This window comes from Terrapene carolina, unplaced genomic scaffold, assembly GCF_002925995.2.
Source record: "Terrapene carolina triunguis isolate 2854851 unplaced genomic scaffold, T_m_triunguis-2.0 Scaffold67, whole genome shotgun sequence".
Classification (NCBI taxonomy): Eukaryota; Metazoa; Chordata; order Testudines; family Emydidae; genus Terrapene; species Terrapene triunguis.
In genome coordinates this window covers 44,724,135-44,746,613 of record NW_020664418.1, presented here as the reverse complement: position 1 = coordinate 44,746,613, position 22,479 = coordinate 44,724,135, and the positions used below count along the sequence as shown (strand labels likewise).

The window sequence follows — 22,479 nt, the reverse complement described above, 5'->3', positions numbered from 1 at the left end:
ATTTATAGGAGATGCAATATGGTAATTCTTCATGGAGTTAGAGCCCTTCTTTAGCGTAATTCCCAAGTAACTGCCTTTGGGATGAGCCTTTTGAAGTCCTACCTGCTGTCTTTGGCAGTGGTATGATCAGTCAAGGGGCTTGAGCATGCTGGTACAAAAAGGGGGCTACTGGCACAACAATGTCTGGTCCTTTGTTGTTCTGCCAGAGCCTTGATTTACCAATCTTCTGGGCATAGTGCAACGTCCAACTTTTCACAGTTATTGTGGTAGAAATGGGGCTGGATTGAAAAATCTGCGGGGCCTTACCGTTAGGGGCCAATTCTAGAGAGGTCCCGCCTGCAACAGAACAGTTGTATTTCTCTCTGGTGGGTCAACTGGGGGAGATCATACAAGGAGTGTGCACCTCTTGCATGGCATGCACCCCAGCTACAGGGCGACTCCTATGGACAATACAGAGAGGTGGAAGGTGTGTGTCTGTGTGTGCATGCACATGCATATTAGAGGAATACAGAGGGCCCCAAAAGTCTGCCATTGTGGACCCTCCAGTCCCTTCCCCATTTTACATAGGGGCTTGGCAATCCGTCAGTGACACATACAGCATCCCTTCTGCTGGAGTAGCAGCTGCAGAGCAGCCCAGCAGCCTGGACAAAGGATGCCTCCTTCTCAGCACCAGCCGAGGTATTCAGATACTGGGAGAGGATTTAAAAATTCAAAAAGACAGTATGAGGCCCAGATCTGCACTAGCAGAGGGTGGCCTGGCTCATCTCATACATCCTTTCCATCTCGAGCTTCAGTGACTGTGAGCTATTCAGTTTTCCCTTCCTCTAACCCAAAGTCTTGCAGCTAATCTTTAATTCCACACCTTCCATTGTTGGTTTTACAGTAAACTAGAATTTTCCCAAACTGCCCCTTCCTGTGTGCAGAAAATATTTCCAGAAATGGTTGATTCCAAGTAGGCTGAGAAGGAGTAGACTGTAATCAGTAAGTGTATTATTGTTTATACAGTGCCATCTGAGTGCATGGTGGTGGACTTAAATATAGCGAATTATCTACTTCTCCCTTCAGAAGGATTAGAAGCATGGGATATGTTGCACACATCTACATGCTATGCGGTTTTCTTCTACCATCAGCTCTGTGGGCTAAATTCTCATTCCCTTACTTTGAATAGCACATTGCACCCTAAATTTTCCCATTGATTTCAGTGGGATTACTTATCAAGTGCCGTTCTATGTGAGAAAAGGTTCCAGAATCTAGTCCTATAGCCATTGATCACCAAGAATAAAATAGGAATTTATGCAGATTTTATTTTTTCATCTGCTAGAAATCTGGACTTCTACACTCAGTACATTTTGAATAAGTTCTCCCTCCCCCCTTCCCACTAATAATGCAAACATTTAAGTCAATTACCCACCTCACCATTCCATCCAAAACCCTCTTGCACATAAATAGCGATATTATTTGTCAAAACTCATACAAATAGGAAAGGACAGCTTCCAAACCTAATCATAAAGTTCTACACAATTTCTGTCCTGATAAACTAAGACACAGTGTACTTTGATGATCTGAGGAAAAATATGGTCCTACTTCTATAGCACAGCTGCTGTCATTGTTTTACTCTAATTATTAAAGGCAGTTGAACCCCAGGCCACCTCTGTGTGGGAGCAGCACTTAACGGCAAGTAAATAGATTCCTTGTCTCCTGGTTTAAAAAAAAATCTAAGCCTTGAAAAAATTAAAATGCAATTATTGAAGGTCTCTGCACTTCCCCTTTTCCTTCGCATTGTGCAAGATCCTAATTAAAGTGGAAATTTGATCCTCAGCATTTAGTTAGCTGCATGTTATTTGGGAAATTCTGCTTTGCATGCAAACACTTGGAATGTTTTTATGGGATTTCAGATTTGCCTGTCCAGCAGCGGTAGCCAAGGAAAAGTTTTGACCACACAGGGCCATGTTCCACTGTAGCACCCTCAGTCTTTCTACAAAAATCCCATTGATCTAACTGGGAGCTCACATTGCAGAGAGGTGAAAAATGCCCTACAGCCACTACTGGGGCCCAGTCCTATAAACCCTCACTCATGCGAGCAGCCCCATAGAAGCTAATGAGAGTACTCCTGTGAGTAAGCATTTGCAGGATCAAGTCCTAAATTTCACGAGATCATTAGAAGATTTTTGTCACCTCCATTAACTTTGTTCCTCATTGTGTATAGTGTGCCAGGTTTCCTGACTCTGACCCCATCAGTAAGCATGAGAATAAATGGGCAACAAAGGGAATGGTTAAGATCTTTCTAAGGAGTTCTGGTTGTATAGTTTAATTGTGTTTCTCTAACAGGATACTGTAGGTGAACAGAAAATTCCACTTAAAAGCCTGTTGAGGACACCCAGCGGTGCCCTGCCAGTTGCTACAGGTTCTATAGAGAAGCTCACCTGGACTTCTGAGTCTCTACTAATGATTAAATATATTTTCCAGCAAGGGGGAACGTGCCTAATTTGAATGGTTTCTATGTGACGAAAAAATAGGCTGGAATGTTCTGAACGACGATGCTGAACAAGATCATCAGATGAGTTTGTGAACAAATTGCTGTACTGTTCTCAAGTCCTGCATCGTTGTTTTACTACTTTATGGCTGACAGACTTCTCTGGGTTTTGAATGTGTGAGACACTTTGCCAGCACTGATGGGAATGTTCTCTCTTTTTTTGTAGGGATCGCTTACCTGGGAGGTGTATGCAGTGCCAAGAGGAAGTGTGTGCTTGCTGAAGACAATGGTCTCAATCTGGCATTTACCATAGCACATGAACTTGGGCACAAGTAAGAGTTGATTCTTAAGTTTCCTCCATTTACAGATGCCATATTTGTGTTGCTGCCTTGATTTAAATTCTCACAGGTGAAATTACTGGTTTGGTGTGACTGTTTATGATCTCCTAACTCCAGTTCAGTTCATCTCAGGAGCTGATAAACTGATGAACTGCTTAATTTTTAGGATGCTTTCTCGAGTAACCATTTCAGTGCACAGAGATCTTTATTGTTTGACCCGTCACACATACTTAAATACCATATTTAATGCAAATAGTAGAAAAAAACCTCATTAGTTGAGATGATGGATGATGATCCTTAGGGACCAATTCTATTCTCATTTACACTTGTGTAACTCCATAGACTTTAAAATCAGTGGATTTACTCCATATTTATATTGGTGTAACTGAGAGCAGAATTTATCTCTTATATACATAGGGCGAGACTTTGAAAAATGGGTGTCTAAAGTTAGGCTTCCAGATGCATATTTAGGCACCTAAACAATAGTCTGACTTTTCAAGGGTGCTAAGCACCCAGCAGTTCCTCAGTCCCCTTACTTAGGTGCCTAAATATGGACTTAGATGCCTACATTTAAGAGCCTAGTTTTTGAAAATGTTGGCTGTGGTGCTTTATATATTCAGAGTAATGTCCCAGGACGGATCTGGGCATAGGACTCAGGACTTCCCAGACTGTGTTCTCGAGTGCTCTGCCTCGTGATGCTACTAGTCTCTTGTAGCATTTTTGATAAAGTCCAGGTTTACTCCTATAGAATAGTCTTCATGTAACATGTTGAGATGTAGGGCGGAAGATATGTATGAAAAGTAGAGTTGGACCCAGCCAGATTCAGATCTAGATCCACGCTTTCCCAAAATGTAGGAGTATTCAGATCTAGTTTTAATTGGTTCCAACAGGAGAGTCAGCTGTGAAGTTCCCATCCAGATCCAAATTTCCATCAAAGTTCAGGTGTGTTTCAGTCCAGGTGGTGGTCACACCTTTCCGTGTTAATTTTTTTTGCAGTCATTTGGGCAATCAAGTTGACTATTCACTGCAGTCAAATTTCAGAATCAGATGTGAAATTGTTCATGGAAATTGAATTTTAGATTTGAATAGGTTGGAGGTGCTTTCACACTCATTCAATTGGGACAGAGATAATAATTAATTTATCAGATCAGTCACAACTAACTGACACACCTTGAACGCTGATTCTGGGATAGTCGTAAGGAACATGATCAATTCATAGTTAAACCAAGATTTGCAAAACAAAATCTGTCAGATACTTTCAACTAGCAAAATCTCAATCTGCTTGTGGTGTCCCACGTGCAAGATAAGAGACTAAAGTCACTGGATAAGTCATTTGTATGAGCTATTCATTCAGCTCTTCCCTTTGATAATGGACTTGTAATTTGTTCAGATTTCCACAATCTGTTTAAATCGGGTTTAACCCAAAGCAAGTTATCAACATTTACTGCCTAACAAAATTAAGGATCACATGCATGCATGTGGGCTGTGAACCTTTTCTCCCCTTCCATTAAAATCAAAATGATTGCATTGTGTCTCAGTTACCCTCTATAGTGTTTAGGATCAAACGTTTCTGCAGCTAGCCGCTCTCCTAAATGACAGGAGTGTCTTGATCAAATCCCACTGTTGTGCCATTTAGGAAGAATCTGTTTAGAAATTCTTGACCGAAGGCTTATAGCCTCCTACTACTTATGTTCCTGTTGAATATTCATTACCGACAATAACAGATATTTGGTAGCTAAGCTAAAGCCAGTAAATCCTGTTAAGATTCTGGTCAATCCTGTTCCACTGTATATAATTGTTTAATGGAATTGTGTGGACAATGACAACATTAAAATGAACCTCGTATTCACCCTCCAATGGCACCAAAGGCACCTGAGCCAAACTGAGGTAGTTTTAGCAGGAGAAAGGAAGAATGTTGGGTTTTCTTTTATTTAAACCACATGCCAAGCTGTTAAACTGATTTGAAACCTAATTTAAGGTTAATTTATTAAGGGAAATTCAGCACTCATTTTGCAATGGGCCACAACCAGAAGGAGAGGATACTTGGACTGTAGGGAGTCCAGCTATGTGAAAAGGGGAGCAAATGGCCCACCCCTTGTGTTTACCAAGGTTCCTACTAATAGTGGTGTGAGGATTCATATATGTATGTATATCAAACTACTAAGTCCATTTTGTTTTGTGAGCACCATTTTGGCTGTAAGACTGTATGGTCTCTTCCCTGTTATCTTTTTGCCTTCATCTTGTACTGCAATTCCAAGACAGAGGGAGAACAATGCAAAACGATCAAAGGTCATTAACTTGGAGGGTCTCCTATTCAAATGCAAGCATCCTTGGACAGCGAGCTTCCTTTCCGGTGAGCCAGTAACCAAGCAACAAATCACCTGAGAGCAGACCTTGATCGCTTATGGGGGGGGGGCTTTGAGACAGACCAGAAGCGTCACCTGATGCAAGGGATTGCAACTTTATAAAAGGAGGATTCTCTCACCAGCCATTTTAGAAAGAAAAGGGACCAAAAATTGGCAATTCAGACCAAGGGGAGAAGGTAGAGAAGAGGGTTCTAGGACCCTGAAGAGACACTGTTCACATCCCAAAGGGGTTTGGGTGCAGGGTTTTGTTGTTTTTCAGTAGCTCTGTGTATTGCCTGTGTTGTCTGAGTGAAGTGTACGTACAGTAAAACCTCAGAGTTATGAACACCAGAGTTACAAACTGACCAGTCAACCACACCCCTCATTTGGAACCAGAAGTACGCAGGCAGCAGCAGAGAATTAAAAAAAAAAAAAAAAAAAAAAAAAAAAAAAAAAAGAACAATGTTTAATTTTAAATTAAAAAAAAAAAAAAAAGAAAATTAAAAAAAAAAAAAAAAAAAAGATTTGACCAGTTAAGGAAACTGTTTCTGTGCTTGTTTCATTAAATTAAGATGCTTAAAAGCAACTTTTTTCTTCTGCATAGTAAAGTTCCAAGCTGTATGAAGTCCATGTTCAGTTGTAAACTTTTGAAAAAACAACTATCCCGTTTTGTTCAGCGTTATGAGTAACCTCCATTCCCGAAGCGTTTGTAATTCTGAGGTTCTACTGTATGTGTTTAGAAACCTCTTTGCAGAGGCGGTGTTCCTTGAGGACGCTGTTGCTTGTCCTCAAAGAGTTAAACGGTAAACTGGAGTGACCGCAATGCGGGAGCTCGTCGAAAAGGTTGCTTAAGGAGACTTGAGGCCCGGGCGGTTTAGCACTGCTCTTTTTACCATTTTCAAGGCTTTTCGCAAGGAAAAAGGCTAGAAAGTTTATTCGTTTGGTTTTTAAATAAAAGCTGAGATTCTCCTTTCTGTTCCTTAGTCCCCCCCCAGATTGAATTGGGTGGGCTGCAGCCATCTTCTTTCCAGGCCAGCTCTGTCACCAACGCTGCTTGCTGGGGCAGCCTGTGGCTTCCTGGAAGGAATGTGGGGATGTCTCCTAGTCAAGCATTAGCTGAGTCCAGCGCTGCCTCGGTTGTGAGACGACAGCCTGAGGTGGTCTGGCTGGAGGCCATAAAGTGTCAAACGCCCTTGAGAAAATGAAGAGAAATAAACGGCAAAAGGCCGAATTCAGTCTGTTGCCAGCAGAGTGGACACCACATGGTCTCGGACTCAAAGCTGAAACAGATGAGGATGAAAACAAGCAAGAGGTAAAAAGCCGATGTAGGCCAAACCAAACAGCCTTTTATTTGGAACCATCATGCATGTGGAGCTGGGCGAGAGAGGATGTAAGGCAAGGCAGGTCTCTGTCACAGGGTCAATGTGATTATTTGCTTTAGAAACTCCTGCTAGTTCATGTTGCCTGGTTAAAATGACCTGAGTGTATGCACTTGTCTGTTGGGTACTTGTAAAGTATAGCCTGTGTAGTGAGGATCAAGAGACAGGCATTCTTTCAAGGGTGCTGTGCGCATAGAGAGTCTTCAGTGAATGTTCCATTTGTAGGCTGGTGTGTAAGCTGATAGACTTGTAAAGTAAAATATTGGCCCAATACGTCTAGCACAGCATCCAGCAGGAAGATCCTGTCATGCAAATGACCATATAAAAATAGGAGTCGGGAAGGATGTCAAAACACTTGCAGGCCTGGAGGGGAGAAGTGGGAGGGAGGACTTGTCATGAGCAACTCCAAGATCTGTACAGAATTACATCCCAAGGCAGCTTGTATTTGCAAATTTGAGGCAGTATAATGTAGGCATACAAGCAAACGTCCCAATCCCCAGAACAGGAAGTCGAAAAAGCAATTATCCAGATGTGTGAACTATGGAGATTTGCCTGTAATACATATTACAAATTAAAAATTTAATATGGAGCCTGGGGACAGGCCAGAGTAAGTAGGAGACAGATTGGAATGTTCAGGTATCTCTGCCGGAGTGGACAATCGGCTGGTGTGAGGCCATTTATTTTCCTTAAATGTAGTGGTTTGTGGCTCCAATCAGCACTGAGTGGTTGCTTTGCAGCCAGCCAAAGAACTGTGTAGAGCAGCAAGAGCGTTTCTGGAAATGTCATAATCATGATTTTGGAACCTTTGCTGCTAATCCTCTGAGATTTATCCTAAGATTATGAAATTTAGGATGCGGGCGGTGGAAGCTGGGAAGGCCTTTCTTGAATTAAAAAAAATGTCCTTCCTCATTCTCTGCAGCAGCACAGTTACAGCCTGACCTAAAATACACCAGCTCTCCTGACTTAGGCAGGGGAGTATCATTTATATTCAAACTGTCCCACCATCCCGGCTGACTTGAAGCATTAACCCCTTTATTTATAACCGCTCCCACCTGGGCTTGTTTTCCTTCCCTTCCCTTACTCTTCTGACCATTGTAATGATAGCAGAAGCAGAGCTTCCTTCATGTATTCCTATAGAGCTGACTTTGAAAATCACAAGCAAGGCACTGACCTACCAGTGGGAGCCCCAAAGCGTTTTATGGTGCTGACAGCACGATCAATCCAGGGAAAGAAAGATAGGCCTTGCAAATGTTCTTGTTAATATTCAGAGGCGGCATGAGTTAGTCCCACAGCTATCAGGCAAAGACCTCAACACTGACGTGAATTTATGTGGCATGATTCTTCCATAGTGATCCCATTGTTACTGTAAAAGTACATGAATTAATGTGCAGAAAGCAATCAATTAGCCCATTTAGTTATCATTACAGACCAAAAAACATCATCAAAACATCATTAGTAAGGTTGCAAAGTCAAACAATCAAAAGATAGGTAATGCCAGTCCTAAGGTTGCCCGTGCTACTTCAATTCTTCCCTCTTATGCATCGGTGCTGTGCACTGAAGGAGGCAGGGGTTGTGTGGAAAAGATAGTGTGTGAACATGTAATTAAAGATGATCATACTGCATACACAGAAGGCAGCACAGGCAACCGTAAATATGCATTTCCTGACTTTTGAGTGCTGGACTTTGTAGCCGTAACATTCGTGAGTTCTAATTTTGGAAGAATGCCTAGAGATCACTGGTGCAGCAAAGGGGTTGAGGCTGATGTGAAAAGAGATGCGTTTGGGTAAGTAGAGAAGGGCAGACTTATAGCAGGGCTATGGAGGAGCCAGTGGAGGGATTCAGTACAGGAGGGGTGTGACATAGTCAAGTTAACATCCAAGTAGAGAGGACTAGGACAATGGACTAGGGTCCAGGAAGCCGCCTCTCTCTCTGATTAAGGATGGTATGTCGGAAAGGTTAGAACATAGGTCAGGGAGCCAGAGCATCTGGTTTCTACTCTCAGCTCTGCCATGCACTTGTGTGACATCCTGGCCAAGTTTCATCTCTCCGCCTCAGCTTCCTCATCTGTAAAATGGAGCACATCCACTGACTCCCAATTCCCTTCTGATGCCAACTGAAGGCCTTGGGCCTGGTTTTCAAAGGCATCAACAGATCGGGTCCCATCTGCAACAGTTAGCCTCCATTCCTGACCCACCAAGACAGCTGTATCTTTGTAGGCTAATGCAATTAACAAAGCTCAGGTCAATGCTTGTGAGAAGTGGAAATCTAGCATTCTTGGTTGAGGGGTTCATCTGTGGAACTAAAGTACAAGAGGAGATTAGACAGTTCCAAACTCTAAGTGGACTGATTTTCAGAGCATGCTGCAAAACCAGACTGTTTGATAAAACTTTGTCTCTGCAACCATCTCTTGAAAGAAACAGAGATAACCCACAACACAGGGGGGAAAAATATAACTACTTCTTAGGTTTCACCTACTATTCTCAGGTCCTATCTGGGACATGAGCATTGAGTCCCGTTTACATGTGCAGTGCTTAAGTACTATAGGCCTGGGCATTATAGAAAATCCTATGATAGAACACCTGCCTGATCATTCTGGTTGGGGCGCCCTTTATTCATGTTTGTAGAGTGCTCTGGGACCCTTGTATGAAATGTGCTATTGAAGTGCAAATTACTCTTTTAATCCTTTCCTCATTCTGATTTTGATGCCTAGAAAATCCAGTCTCCTTTTAAACACAGTTAATTAAAAAGAGTTTGCAAATTCGATAGTGATTGGAATTTGCAGGTTAAGCCAAATACATGCACGACGTGCAGTTAGAAATGGAAATAATAATCATGAAAAGAAAATCTGGAGGTAAAGTGAAGGCATTAGTCTCCCAGCTGGGTCTGCAGTAGTGAGTCATAGCTCCAGCTGACTTTGATGGGACATGTGGCTGTGCTTTGATGGGACAGAGGCTCGGCCTCTGGTTGCATTTCAGCAGTGCTAACGGTTATAAGAAGCGCTGGTGGGTATTTGTGTATGTCTTAAAAATAGAAGTTAATAACAACACTTCCATCTGAGGACCTCCTGTGAGGCAGGGAAGTAGTATTGTCTCTGGGGGCACTGAAGCACAGAAAAGAAGTAACTTGTCTTAGGTCACATAATGAGACAGGAGAAGAGCTGGAGTTAGAACTCAGCTCTCCTGACTGTCATGAGTTTTAACTACTAGACCATGCTCCTTCCAGTATGTACATTGTGCATGTATGTTTTATGAAGTTATGTAGGAGGAAATAATGACAGGTGAACTTCAAAAAGCTCCAGTGATCAGATAGGCACCCAAAATCGTTGTGCTTTCTTCAGACCTGCTGGGACCTCTCAAACTGTCCGGTAAATCACATGAGAACGTGAGATGTTCTCCTGTCAATGCCACGAGAGGCACGTTTGCTCTCTGGTATCAGTGAAAGTGCAGGAAATCACAGAAATTCAAGAGGCTGGGAAGAAAAACGTGAAATCATTGTTTTTCAATCTGCCAAAAGGCTTTGTTAAAGATTTGGGCAGAAGTTCGGCTCAGTCCCATTCCTAGTAAGAAACTGGATCCTGGTTACTAAGTAGATTAAAATGTCCCTCCCTTGTAATTTTGAGGGGATATTTAAGAGATTTTGACCATCGATTTATATTGAATTGAGAAGTTGTTGTCACTAGGTTACGTTTTTATGGCCAGAGGCGGGGAATTATCAGCATATAGGCCATGCTTGAAAAACTTCAGGGCTCACTGTGGGATGTATTTGTTTGCTTTCTTACAAACCCCCATACACCACTGTATGAAGAATGAGACGTAAGATCATGCTTAAAGCTAAGCATGTACTTAAATGTTTTGCTGAAACAAGGCCTTAGACTAATGGCTAATGCTGTGGTACCTGCCATCTGTGCTCTTAGGGGGGTCCAAACCTGCTTCCAATGATCTCAAGCGTTGTAGGACTGGACCCTAAGGCTGGTTGGAAATGCTGGCAGCAGACAGTACCCACCCCAGAGCTGCTCATTTTATTTTCTGACATGTCTGTTGTAAATCTATTGTGGAATGCTTCTCTTTGTTTCAGTTATTCATTATTCGGCCACGGATAATTGCAAGCATGTTTTCACAGTTAAGTTGCCCTTTCAGTTCAGCTCCAAAACAGTCAAAACGAAACACTGGCTATTTCATCATGTATCTTTGTACTTCTGAGTCATGCCGAACAAGGTCTAATCAGCTGTGAAATAGCCAGTTCTGGTGGTGAAAGAGGGGTCAGCTTTAGCCTGAAAAAGTCATACGTGTATGTTACTCCTACTGAGGGATCTGTAGTATAATTGTGTTAGAATTGTTAATATACCTAAGTTGTAGCTTGGTGAAGAAGAGGACATTAAAGTGGCTTTCTCAGAAGCAGAACGGCACCTGTTTCAGAAACGGAATCAGCAACCAGTGATGAAGTTGAATGTGGGGCTGAAAAGAATAGTGGAGATTCTGCTAAACGAAGAGGATGTGACTAGAGTTGATCAGGTCAGGGCAGTGATGGGACATCCTAGAACTTCGAGAACCTGACTATTAGGTCATCTGTTACAAACATACAGAATTGTTCCCTATAGTATATGTGTAATTAGTGCTTTGTCCAGTTGTGTTTTATGTGTCCTGACCAATTGCACTGCAGTGGGAACAGCATCAAAACCATTGATGATTGTACTAGGTTCATAATTAATGCTGAACTGAGATCAGCAAAGAGAAGGAGAAGAAGAATACTCTTGAGATTCGGCTGAGTAGAGTTTGGAGAAGGGTAGAAATGCGGAGTGAAATTGAATGGGAAAAAGGAAAATGCTTAAAGGGAATGAATGTTTCTGGGCAATATCTAGCAACAAGGGCTTTGAGTGAAAGGAGAAAGGTTGTCTTGGTGGGGCAAGGCAAGGCCACCATGGGTAATTATATAGGGTCACAGATATCCTCAGACCATGGGGTACCTCAGTGAAGTTAAAGCGGTTATTTGGCCTTTACCTCTTCAAAGAGCTACGGATGTTAACTCCAGGGGACTCTACAAAGTATAAAACACCAGTTACAGCAGAAGGCAGGAAAAAATGAAAGACGAGAGAAACACAACATAAGAGGGAAAACGAAGTTCACATTGAATAAAAGATTCTGGCACTAGCGATAAAATGCACCTTAGCTCCTGTTCCCACTCTTCTGAGCCATCCAACCCGCTGCAAAGTCACGGGTCAGTGGAGAGCTCTACCAATGAGATGTAAGATGCAGACTTGGCCACTTCGCACAAGCCTCTCTAATTGGACCAGTTTATTCAATATGTCATTTTATTTTTGAGTCAGCAAATATTCCTCCCTTGAGCATCATTTTGAGCTTTGAATTCCTTTGTGTGAGATCCCCCGCCCTGTGGGGCCCCCCCCCCATGATTTGTTAATGTTGTTAAAACCTTTTTTTGCTGCTTCATAATTTAAAGGACTTCCTGACCTCATCCCCAGGCTCTATGCATGGAGTAACAAGGTATTTTCCAGTGAAGAAATTGAACTGACTATTTTTGGTATTGCATCTTGGCAGTCAAATACTCTTTCTCTTCTCCCCCTGCCCCCCGGGGTCTCTATTTTTATTTAGTTACAATATTTTCCCAGGATATAACCTCACTGAAACGGGGGGAAGAATATCCATTTTGCATTGCATTCTTGACTCCGTGGTAAGAGTTTCCACAGTTCTGCTCAGAGCGTTTCCTTAAGCGTGTCTGCGAAGTCCCTAGTGAAATGACATTCTGTGCTGGTCCCAAGAACTTCTTTATTTTAAGCAGCCTGTACAGCTATGCTTCAAGACAGTAGAGTTGCACTGAATAGGCACGCAGCAGTGAGTCATGTAGAGACACCCAGCCAAGAAAATATTAGTTTAATCAACAGCTTTGTGACTTTGCCAACTCTCTCTTTCTTTTTTGAAGACTTATTCTGCTGAGTAAGCCAAGGATACATTAAATAGCCGGCCTGTAATGAGTTGGCAAAGCTTGTATCTGCTTCCTGCTGTGAAAGCTCTGGTTTCATACACCATTGGCTTTGCTGGCAATGGCCATGTACACCCAATGACACAAAACTCTAGGCACTCTACGAACACTAATTATGCAACCTCCAGTACACCACTGACACAGGAAATATTAGGTTTGCTAGCACCATTTACCAAGTAAGCATTTGTTTTTGTACAGGGGTAACGGTCTAGCTGATATATTTACTTTCCCCCTAGCAGTTGGGTTCTGTTATAGACCAGGCTGCTTGCATGGCCACCTGAGGTTTTCTGGTTCCAGAAAATGACGGACATGCCCGGAAGTGTGGTAATCTACCTGATGAGCAAGCTCACGCTTCCGTTTCTTTTAAAGCCTCCCTGAGGTTCATAAATCTGTGACAAGAACTTAATCCAAAGTCCCATGCTGCTTGAAGGAAGCTCTATCCAGTAACAGGGTGGCCGACGGTCTAGTGTAAAGAAGTTAACTTCTACAAGCGTGGTTCCACTTACTGTCCTGTGATAAGAGGCTGCATTTTGGCAGGGTAAGAAGCAGGGCCATGCTGCATTTATCCTTCCACTCTTCGGCCAAACGCTTGCAGATAGAATTCAGCAAAGAGGGGTTTACTAGATAGTAAACTTCAGTTAAAAACATTTTCTTTGTCCACAATGTACCTTGCCCTCCTTCAGAATCTGACCCTACATCTGAGCTGGAACTGGGATATTGGATTTGATTCAGGAACAAAACCATAGGAGTGGGTTTGTCAATAGAGTTTGAGTCTCTGCTTCCAAGAAAAAAAAAATGAATCCAAGGCTTTGGTTTTGGTCCATCATTAGTTAAAACGAAGAAATTGCTGACCATCATCATCTGTCCTCACTGCCCCTTTCTTACCTGAAGAAGCCTCCCCTCCTTCCAGGTTAACAAATACAGAAATTGATGTAGTCAGCATATTTGGGCCTCCCCTCCCGGCTCCAGAAACTCATCCTAGGCCCTGATTTCACCCACATTCATAAGCACTTTCCCTCTTTAAAAATGTCAAATGCCCAACCTGTCATAGTATTTTTTTTCCAAGCCAGCTGCCAATGATTTCAACTCCAGCTTCTACAGACCCCTAGACTGGCATGTTTTTCAGCAGCAGCCTCTCTGCTAGATGCATGCTTATACAGGTGAGATTGTCTCCCGTAAACAGCTCCGTCATCTCCACAACAACTACCTGTCAGCCACGACTTACTTCCTGTGTGCTGTGATTTGCCAAACTCACTCCAGGATTAGTTGATGAAAGTGCAGGTTTTGTAAGCTATTGTTTTTGATGTCCATATGAATTATAGAAGTTAGAGTTGGAAAAGACCCCTGGGTTAGATTGTTCCCTGCAGAAAGCTTTCCAGTCTAATTTAGGCATGTGTCTTTAAAAGTGTACTGTTGGAAAATGAGTTTTTTTAATACAAAATACAACAAATACTTTAAAGCAGGGGTGGGCAAACTTTTTGGCCTGAGGGCCACGTCGGGGTTCTGAAACTGTATGGAGGGCCGGGTAGGAAAGGTTGTGACTCCCCAAACAGCCTGACTCCGCACTTCCTTCACCCTGACTGCCCCCCTCAGAACCCCTGACCCATACAACCCCCCCGCTCCTTGTCCCCTTGCAATGCCCGCTACGAAAGTGCCATGCGAATACCTGTTCTCACTTTCAGGTGACATTGTAAATAAGAAGCTGGCAGCATTATCTCCCATAAATGTAAACAAACATTGGGGGGGAGGAATAGCTCAGTGGTTTGAGCATTGGCCTGCTAAACCCAGGGTTGTGAGTTCAATCCTTGAGGGGGCCACTTGGGGATCTGGGGCAAAATCAGTACTTGGTCCTGCTAGTGAAGGCAGGGGGCTGGACTCGATGACCTTTCAAGGTCCCTTCCAGTTCTAGGAGATGGGATATCTCCATTAATTATTATTATTATTAAACTTGTTTGTCTTAGTGATTGGCTGAACAAGAAGTAGGACTGAGTGGACTTGTAGGCTCTAATGTTTTACATTGTTTTGTTTTTGAGTGCAGTTACATAAACAAACAAAAAGTCTACATTTGTAAGTTGCACTTCCACGATAAAGAGGTTGCACTACAATACTTGTATGAGGTGAATTTAAAAATACTATTTCTTTTGTTTCTCATTTTTACAGTGTAAATATTTGTAATAATGTAAAGTGAGCACTGTACATTTTGTATTCTGTGTTGTAATTGAAATCAATACATTTGAAAATGTAGGAAAACATCCAAAAATATTTAATAAATTTCAATTGGTATTCTGTTTTTTAACAGTGCGATTAAAACTGCGATTAATTGCGATTAATTTTTGAGTTAATCGCTTGAGTTAACTGCGATTAATCGACAGCCCTACCTGAAATCCTTACTCCGTTTACTGAAACAGCCTTACTCCGCTTCGTTTTGCATGCAGTAAATGTGAACATCGTGATCAGAAACATGTTCACCATTTATTGAAAAACACACCTGTACCGTATCCAGAAAGCTGTCATCAGCTAAATGACATGCAAACCTCACTCCTCAGCTGAAGGCTCTCTAAGAGGTATCTGGTTCTGAAGATAACAGACCTTTTTTGTTTCACTGTAATTTGTCTTCCTAGTAAGATGTTCAAGCCAAAGTTTTTTTTTTTGAAGCAGAGGTATCTCTTTTCAAGTTGCATATTACTTTTTTCATATAGAATTTCTAGGCAATATTAAAAGCAAATTTGGATTCATTAGCTCTGAGGTTGATAGGCAAAAAGACACCCCACACCCGAAGAATTCCATGTGTGGATTGGTCTGAACACACCATTTCCAAATTGCTTTGATACCAAGCCATAGTCTGCAGTGTTTCTGTTTGATATCCAGTCTCTCCATGCAGAACAAGCAAAGGAGACTGGGTGATGACTCTCTGCGCTGGGCTTTTAAAATAGTTTCTGAGCAGCCAAAGCCGATTGACTCCAGGATTATAAATTATTTTCCCCAGCTGCTCCAGTATGAACAGTCCCAAGAAAATAAGGAGCTTGGAGGCAGAAGGAGCAATTGCTAGGAACAAAGTGCCCTTAAGGAGCGGGAGTGAGACTGATCCATACAGAAAGTGGCTGTGACGTGGATGTAATTGAAACTTTCACACTGTCCTTGCAGATATCTCCAGCTGAAGCAGTTTTGTTCCTGGAGACTGGGCCCTGCAGTATGTTTGGTGGATTATAACTAGACCTAGCAGAATGTGGCAGCGCACACCTGGCAGACAACTCTTTCGGGTTGAAAAAAATACATATTCTGCACACTTGTAAGCAAAAAAAAAAAAAAAAGGTGGGGGGTGCGGCGAGAGAGCTTGGTTTGGGCCAGCGCAATCAACTTTCATCTTGGTGGGTCAGTGTAAGAAATGCGTCCAGTGTGGACATCCTCTTTCCTTGTGCTGAGTCAGCAGCCCTTCGTGATTGACAGCCAGCCCTAGGAATGCCGGGAAGAGTGAAAGGAATGGCCTAAAAGTGGCTTGCCATGTAGTATCTGCGCTTGCATCTGAAGAAGCCTCCACATGCTTCCTCAGCTATACAGGCATACATGGTAAATACCAGTGGTTCTCAACCAGGGGTCTGGGGCCCCCTGGGGGGCCACGAGCAGGTTTCAGGGAGGCCGCCAAGCAGGGCCAGTGTTAGACTTGGTAGGCCCAGGGCAGAAAGCCGAAGTCTGCGTGGAGGTAAAGCGTGGGGCCCTGAGCCCTGCCACCTGGGGCTGAAGCAGAAGCCTGAGCAACTTAGCTTTGCAGGGCCCTCTGTGGCCTGGAGCACCAGGCAATTGCCCTGCTTGCTACCCCTAATGCCAGCCCTGGCTTTTAGATGCAGAAAACCAGTTATTGTGGCACCGGTGGGCTGTGAAGTTTTTATAACGTGTTGAGGGGGCCTCAGAAAGAAAAAGGTTGAGAACCCCTGGTATATACAAGCTGAGGACAATTTAACATAAGAGGGGACATAGAGCATGTGTCCAGTGCCTCTCAAGCACTTCTCTGACTCTTCATCTGCAGGGGCTGTTCCTCTCGTTACCCACAATTATTCACTCCTCTTTCTCCTCGGATTCTGGTTGTCTCCCCATGTCCATCTCCACCGTGCAGAATTGTCCCAGGATAGAACGCATCCAGCATTCCTGAGTCCTGCTTCTCTCTCTCGGTGTCGGGAGCATAACATTTGTTTCTCTGTTGTGCGTAGTTGGAAAATATATTGGCACCGCTCTCCCCTCTGTGAGCACTTCCCTTGTTAACAGGTTTGGTGTTGCATGGCCTTGTCTGGACTTTACCCTCAGAACTGACTTGGCTGATTAGAGGCATCCACGGGACTCTTTATGGGGCTTTTTAAAACAAGTGCCCTGGTATATCTATACCCATGGAGCTTCCCCTAAGGCTGATAGCACCTGGGCCATCCAGCTGACGCTTACTGAATCCTTGGCTTTGCACTTTCTGGTGGAGCAAACATTGCAGTTTCATGTTTTCCAAATCTGAATCGGCCTCATTCTCACCCACGTTGGGCCATTCCAGGATATCGAACGTAGCAGACATGCTGTAATCTTTGCTCTAGTCCCGCTAACTCCCGCAATGCTATCTGGGTGCTTTCTGCAGACAGGACTGTGATTGGTTCACAACAGTCTTGCCCGTCAGAGAAAGTCGCAACCTACGTCTCCTCCTACCAATCCACTAGTGCTCTGGTCCATTCCCACTCACTGTGCACTGTCCGTCATTGAAATCTCTCCTGTGAAGGGGTGGGAAATTGGCAGGAGTCTAGTGACACCACAGGTTGCAGTCGGTCACTGCTGCCCCAGCTTGACTTGGATGAAAGAGAGAGCTATGTCAGGGGGCGATAACTGTTTCTTGTTGATGATGGGGGGCGGAGAGCTTTGCATTGGGTAACAGCTTCCCAGAAGATGTTATCTTAGTCACTAAGGTAGTGTATAGAGTCTCTTGCTAGTCCTGTGTTTGGCTGTGCACCTCCCGGTACATCCACAACTGAGCCATGATCATGACCAGAGCCTTATGAACTATAGGCAACGTCTTCTAAAGAGAAACCCGTCCTGGGCCTGCTGGGGTTTGCTGAGCTAGAAGCTGCTCTTGCAGACATCACAATTAGTATATTATTTATTTTTCTCTTTATAAAATCTACAAAATCCAGCCACTGAAACAATCCATTCATATTAATGTTATCGGTACAGCCAGCTGTGTATGAAAATTGCATAACAAAGATCTGCTGCTTCTTCCCTGCAGGCAGGTAATAAACATCACGGCAAAGGCAATGGGAATGTATAGTATCTGAGAGAATGGCTAGTATGGATACTATGCAGAGGAGAGTCCCACAGAGCAGGAGGCAGACGTGTATGGGCCACGAATCTATATGCTGCATGAGGTACGGGCTGCATTGCCAGCAATAGACAGTGGGCTGGAGTGGAAAGCTGGTTAATCCTTGTTGGTGTGAAAGTTTGAAATTGTTTTTTATAAACAGTGTAGGTCCAGATTCCAGCCTATCCTTGCTCTGTGGTCAGTGAAGGGGAAAAAAAGCCCCAGTTGTCAAGTCCTCTCCTCAACTCCAGGAGAGGGCGTGCATCACTCCATCTCTGGTATTTTGAAATCATCCATTGTCCCCATAGGCAGGTGTGTAGCCACTGTGTGGTTGTCGAGCTCTTCACCTTTCCAGGAGGAAATCCATTATTCCACCTCTGCCCTAAACGGCGTTGGAAGGGGCTGAGAAGAGGCGTGTTCTCCCTAGATGAATTGGGTAAGGGTAGTTGGAAGCAGCATAGTAGCATGAGAGGTCACCGTGATGGTGGTGTTCTGGTAGTACCGGAAATGAAAGAGGTCCAGGAAATTTAAATGCCGAAGGGGTCCTTGGAGGAAAAAAGTTTGGGAGCCACTGGCTTAGATCGTCAGAAAGGAGGAGTGTTTCCCTTCAGTGAAGAGTTTCCACCTGCAAACATAACTGTTCACAAAGGTCAGGTGGACTTTAGCTGTCCATAGCACTCTTCTGCTGGGCTACACGTTACTATGTTCCTGGCAGCTGACTCTTTCGCTTTCACACTGCTGCTTACCTGCTGCCCTGGGCTAGTTCTTAGGAGAGCCTCCTCGTGGGAAAAGATCCCAAACTCAGTGCATGTCCATTCTTCAGAGAGCTTGCAACTTGCTTCTGCTGCATCTAGATTCATAAGCATTCCACTGAAATTACATCTTGTAAGTGCCTGTAGGAGCTTCCTCAACCATGCCCCGAGGTTTGCGGGTACCGGAGGCACTGCCCGCCCTGCTGTGGATTGGCTGCCTTGCCAAAAAGACAAGGATTTATCATCTGAGACTGATGCTATCGTGGGGATCACATGAGCCAATGTCCACTGAAGAAATGGACAGCAGTTAAGGCACAAGATAGCGTTGCTGGGGAAAAGATCACAAGATGTTTCATCCTGTTCTTTAGGACCCCGATCCAAAGCCCATTGAAGTCAATGGAAAGACTGTCATTGACTTTAGTAGGATTTGGATCAGGCTCTAGCAGAGAGACCCAGGACTGGAAGAGCAGGGGGTATTTTTGGCAACTCTGTAGAGTGCCTACCAGGCCTGGCCCCAGTGATTGCTATATCAGACTTTTGCATCACAAGTTGTACATGCTGCCTTCCAGCTTCCATGTCAAAAGACCTCATTCTTTTGAAATGAAAAACATATAATAAAGGGCAGGATCTGTCATGCAGCTGAATAAACCATGGCTTTCCATGCTGCAATTCACCATAGGCATGTGTGTTCTCACTCTCTGTTGCTGACTTCTTGGCTGTTTGATGAGTAGATAACCATATAAAATGTCTGGTTACTTCATTATTGCAGAATGACGTAAACTTGGTTAGGAAAACAAGCATCAGTAGTCATGGCTCCCTTAAGATGGTGTCTCTCTGATTAAAAAAAACAACAAAAGCTCGACCACCTCTCTTGAAGACCTTGGTCCCAGATCCCATACATACAAAATAGCTCTTTGCTGCTAATTAATAAGGTTTAAATAGGCGTCAGTTCCCTCCAGCTTCCCCAAGGCACCTCCTGACAGGTTCCATTGATGAGTTACGTTTGATTGAAGTGCCTGTATTTAGGTGTAAGAAACAAGAGGTGAAAACCTTTTAATTAATTCAATGGTCTGAACAGTTGCTTTTCTTGCAAGCAGGTTGCTCGTGTTCTTCCATTACCTCCATCCCAGCTCCACTAACTCCGTGTGCTGTCCCTAGATTTTTTTCCCCCTCCGCCTGACTCTCACTTGGACTCTCTTCTTGCCACTCTAGCTGTTTCTGCTTCTCATCGGTTACTTTGTGGGTGCATCCTTTTCCTGAGCCACTAACTTGTCCCCATCTTGCACTGCCTTCCCCAGCTCCCATTATTCTTCCAGGCCTAACAAGCTGCCCCTAGCCAGCATCTGCCTCTGCCACGTCTTTATTCTAACCCAGTTGGGAGTCTTGTAACTTGCCAGATTTCAGAATTTTTATAGTGAAATGTTAAACATATTGAACCTGGTTCAGAAGTCATCATTTTTCCTGTGCTATAGCTTCAGTTTCAAACACTAATACAAATTCCTAATATTGAATAGACTTGGGACCGGACAGCTCAGAGCTTGATAATGGGATGTAGAATCTCCCGCTTCTAGATTGCTGGTTCAGATCCAGCTCAAGTCAGTACAGGCTGAGAATTGTTGCCATCTCTCCTGTTTGGTGATTAAATTGAGTGTGATGATCCTGGCTCAGATCCCAGTGAACAGGCATGCACATCACAAAACCCATCACCACAACTGGCACCTTTATGGGCAAGAGAGAGACCAAGGATTGGTTGGGCCATGGAGACGGATCTCCTTTCTTACCCTAGTGATGACCACTCCACGTTGAGAAGCAGTGTGGGGGAAGCTTTGCTCTGCAATTGCTCATGTTGTACGCTTCCTATGGCTAAGTAGAGGGTTTCATTCCCGATGCTTTCCGTCTGGCACTGCTCCCCTCTTACCCCACTCCCACGCTGAAATAGACATGGAGATACACTACAGTCTCCCCTGTGTGTTCTGTGGTTGTGTGGTGGTGGTAAACCTCAGGTTCCCAAGGCGGCATTGATTTGCAGCAATATAGTCAAACCCAGGATCTCCCCAGAAATCTCATAGGATAACATGATGACTGCGGTTAACATCAGGTACTCATTGTGTTATTGCCACCTGGGTCTTGGGGTTTTCTGGAGGAAGGGCTTGGAGATCCTCAGTTTTGTGCAACTTGCAGTACTGCACACAGCTCTTGGCACTCTACTGCGATCTTGAAGATAAAACCCTTGTGTTATAAAATGTAGGGAGACAAAATACACTTTCCGATGATCAGTGGCGGAGCCAGCTTTGCAACCAGGGGCAACGGGTCATTGGGTGCTCCCCCACACCAGCCTGACGCTCCTGGAGCCCCTGCCTCGCCCACCCCATGAGCCGAACTCTCCCAGAACCCCCTACCCCACCCTCTCTTCTTACCTGACCTTCCCTGGTGGCGAGCCCTCAGCCCTGGGGTGGTTGGTCTGCCCCACTTCCCAGACCCAGCTGCTTTGTGGAGCTGAGAGGAGCTGCCACCCTGGTCTTGGCAGCTGCTTCCAGCAGTGGGAGCAAAAGGGGAGGAATATCACAATCTGATTCCATTGTTAGTAGTTTGGCGACCTCTTGGGGCCCCGTTTCATTGTCCTTTTTAGACAAAGAGAAATCTGAGGCTAATGTCCTTAACTTGCATTAAGTGAGTATAAGGCAGAGATTTAATAAACGAATAGGAAGACGGCTGGCTAGTCTCGAGTGTTGTTTATTTCGAAACCTAACCAAGATCTAGCTGACCCCTAATTTACTTGCCTACAAATGGAAGGATTTGGTTTGCATGGAGGCGACATGAAGAAGCTCTGACTAGCACCTAGTTGAAGCCCTTGTTTGAAGCTGACAGTGTGTGGAAGTTCCTGGTGTTTGCCCCAACTAATTTTTCCAGCCTTCCCTTGGTCACAGCTTCCCACTTAGCCCCCACCCCCCTTCAAAAACTTGTACTTGCTGACAGTACATTTCTATCGTTTTTTCATCTCTCCTCCATGTCTCCACCCTTGCCATGTCCGAGAGGAATGAGTGGAAATAATCACAGGGAGTTCTCAAATAGCCTATCATCAACTGCAAAGTTACAGCTGTTCAAAAACATGTAAACCATCACTTATGTTGGTTCCTCCCACTGACCCCCCCAACATTATTTTAAGTCTCAGATTCCATGCTTTTAATAGGAAACCTATTGAGAGCCAGAGTGGTTCTGGTGAGCGCTTGTGTGCACGCTCTTAAGAACTTCAGGGTCTGATCCAAACCCTGTTGAAGTCAGTGGGAGCCTTTCCACGGGCTTTGTTGGGTTTTGGCTCAGGTTTTTAAAGAATAACAGGAATCTTTGGAAAATGCACCAGGGACAAACAAGATGTGAAGTTGAGCTCTATTAACTGTCTAGAGCGGAATGTCGACGCGTGACTCGAATAAAACAAGTGCATTCGTTTAGTATTGCTGCGGGGAAAACAAACTCACATTAATCACACTTAGAGAAATGTGGTTACATGATGAGTCGGTGGAAGAGGCCAGGAATAGAACTTTAGAGTCCTGCCTCCCACTCCCGTGCCCTGACCACTTGCACAACACTTCACCATCGACTGTAGTATGTAACACACCCTATGGTGTAGACCTTTGAGAGGAGTTGGTTTTGCAATAGGATGGAAAATTACATGTGTCTTTAATTCCTAGTTCCGTTACTTTTAACATGTGGTTCTGCAGAGCAAATGACTGTAAAATAGACAAGTTGAAGTTTTGTGATTCCCGATGAAATTTGCTCAGTTATCATTTTTGATAACTGCCCGTCCTGGGATCTAAAGGTCAAGATGCTTCTTTCTGGGCTCATGCATCCTCGCCAGCAATAATTATTCTGTAGGC

At 44.0% G+C, this 22,479-nt stretch overlaps 1 protein-coding gene across 1 annotated transcript in view; it reads left to right on the top strand.

The window, feature by feature from the left end:
• Nucleotides 1-22,479, top strand: part of ADAMTS17 (ADAM metallopeptidase with thrombospondin type 1 motif 17) — a 262,300-nt gene that overhangs the window by 90,084 nt on the left and 149,737 nt on the right. Inside the window, exon 8 of the mRNA XM_026648360.2 lies at nucleotides 2,700-2,805. Coding sequence (XP_026504145.1) covers nucleotides 2,700-2,805 — 106 coding nt within the window. The remainder of the gene's footprint in view (nucleotides 1-2,699; nucleotides 2,806-22,479) is intronic.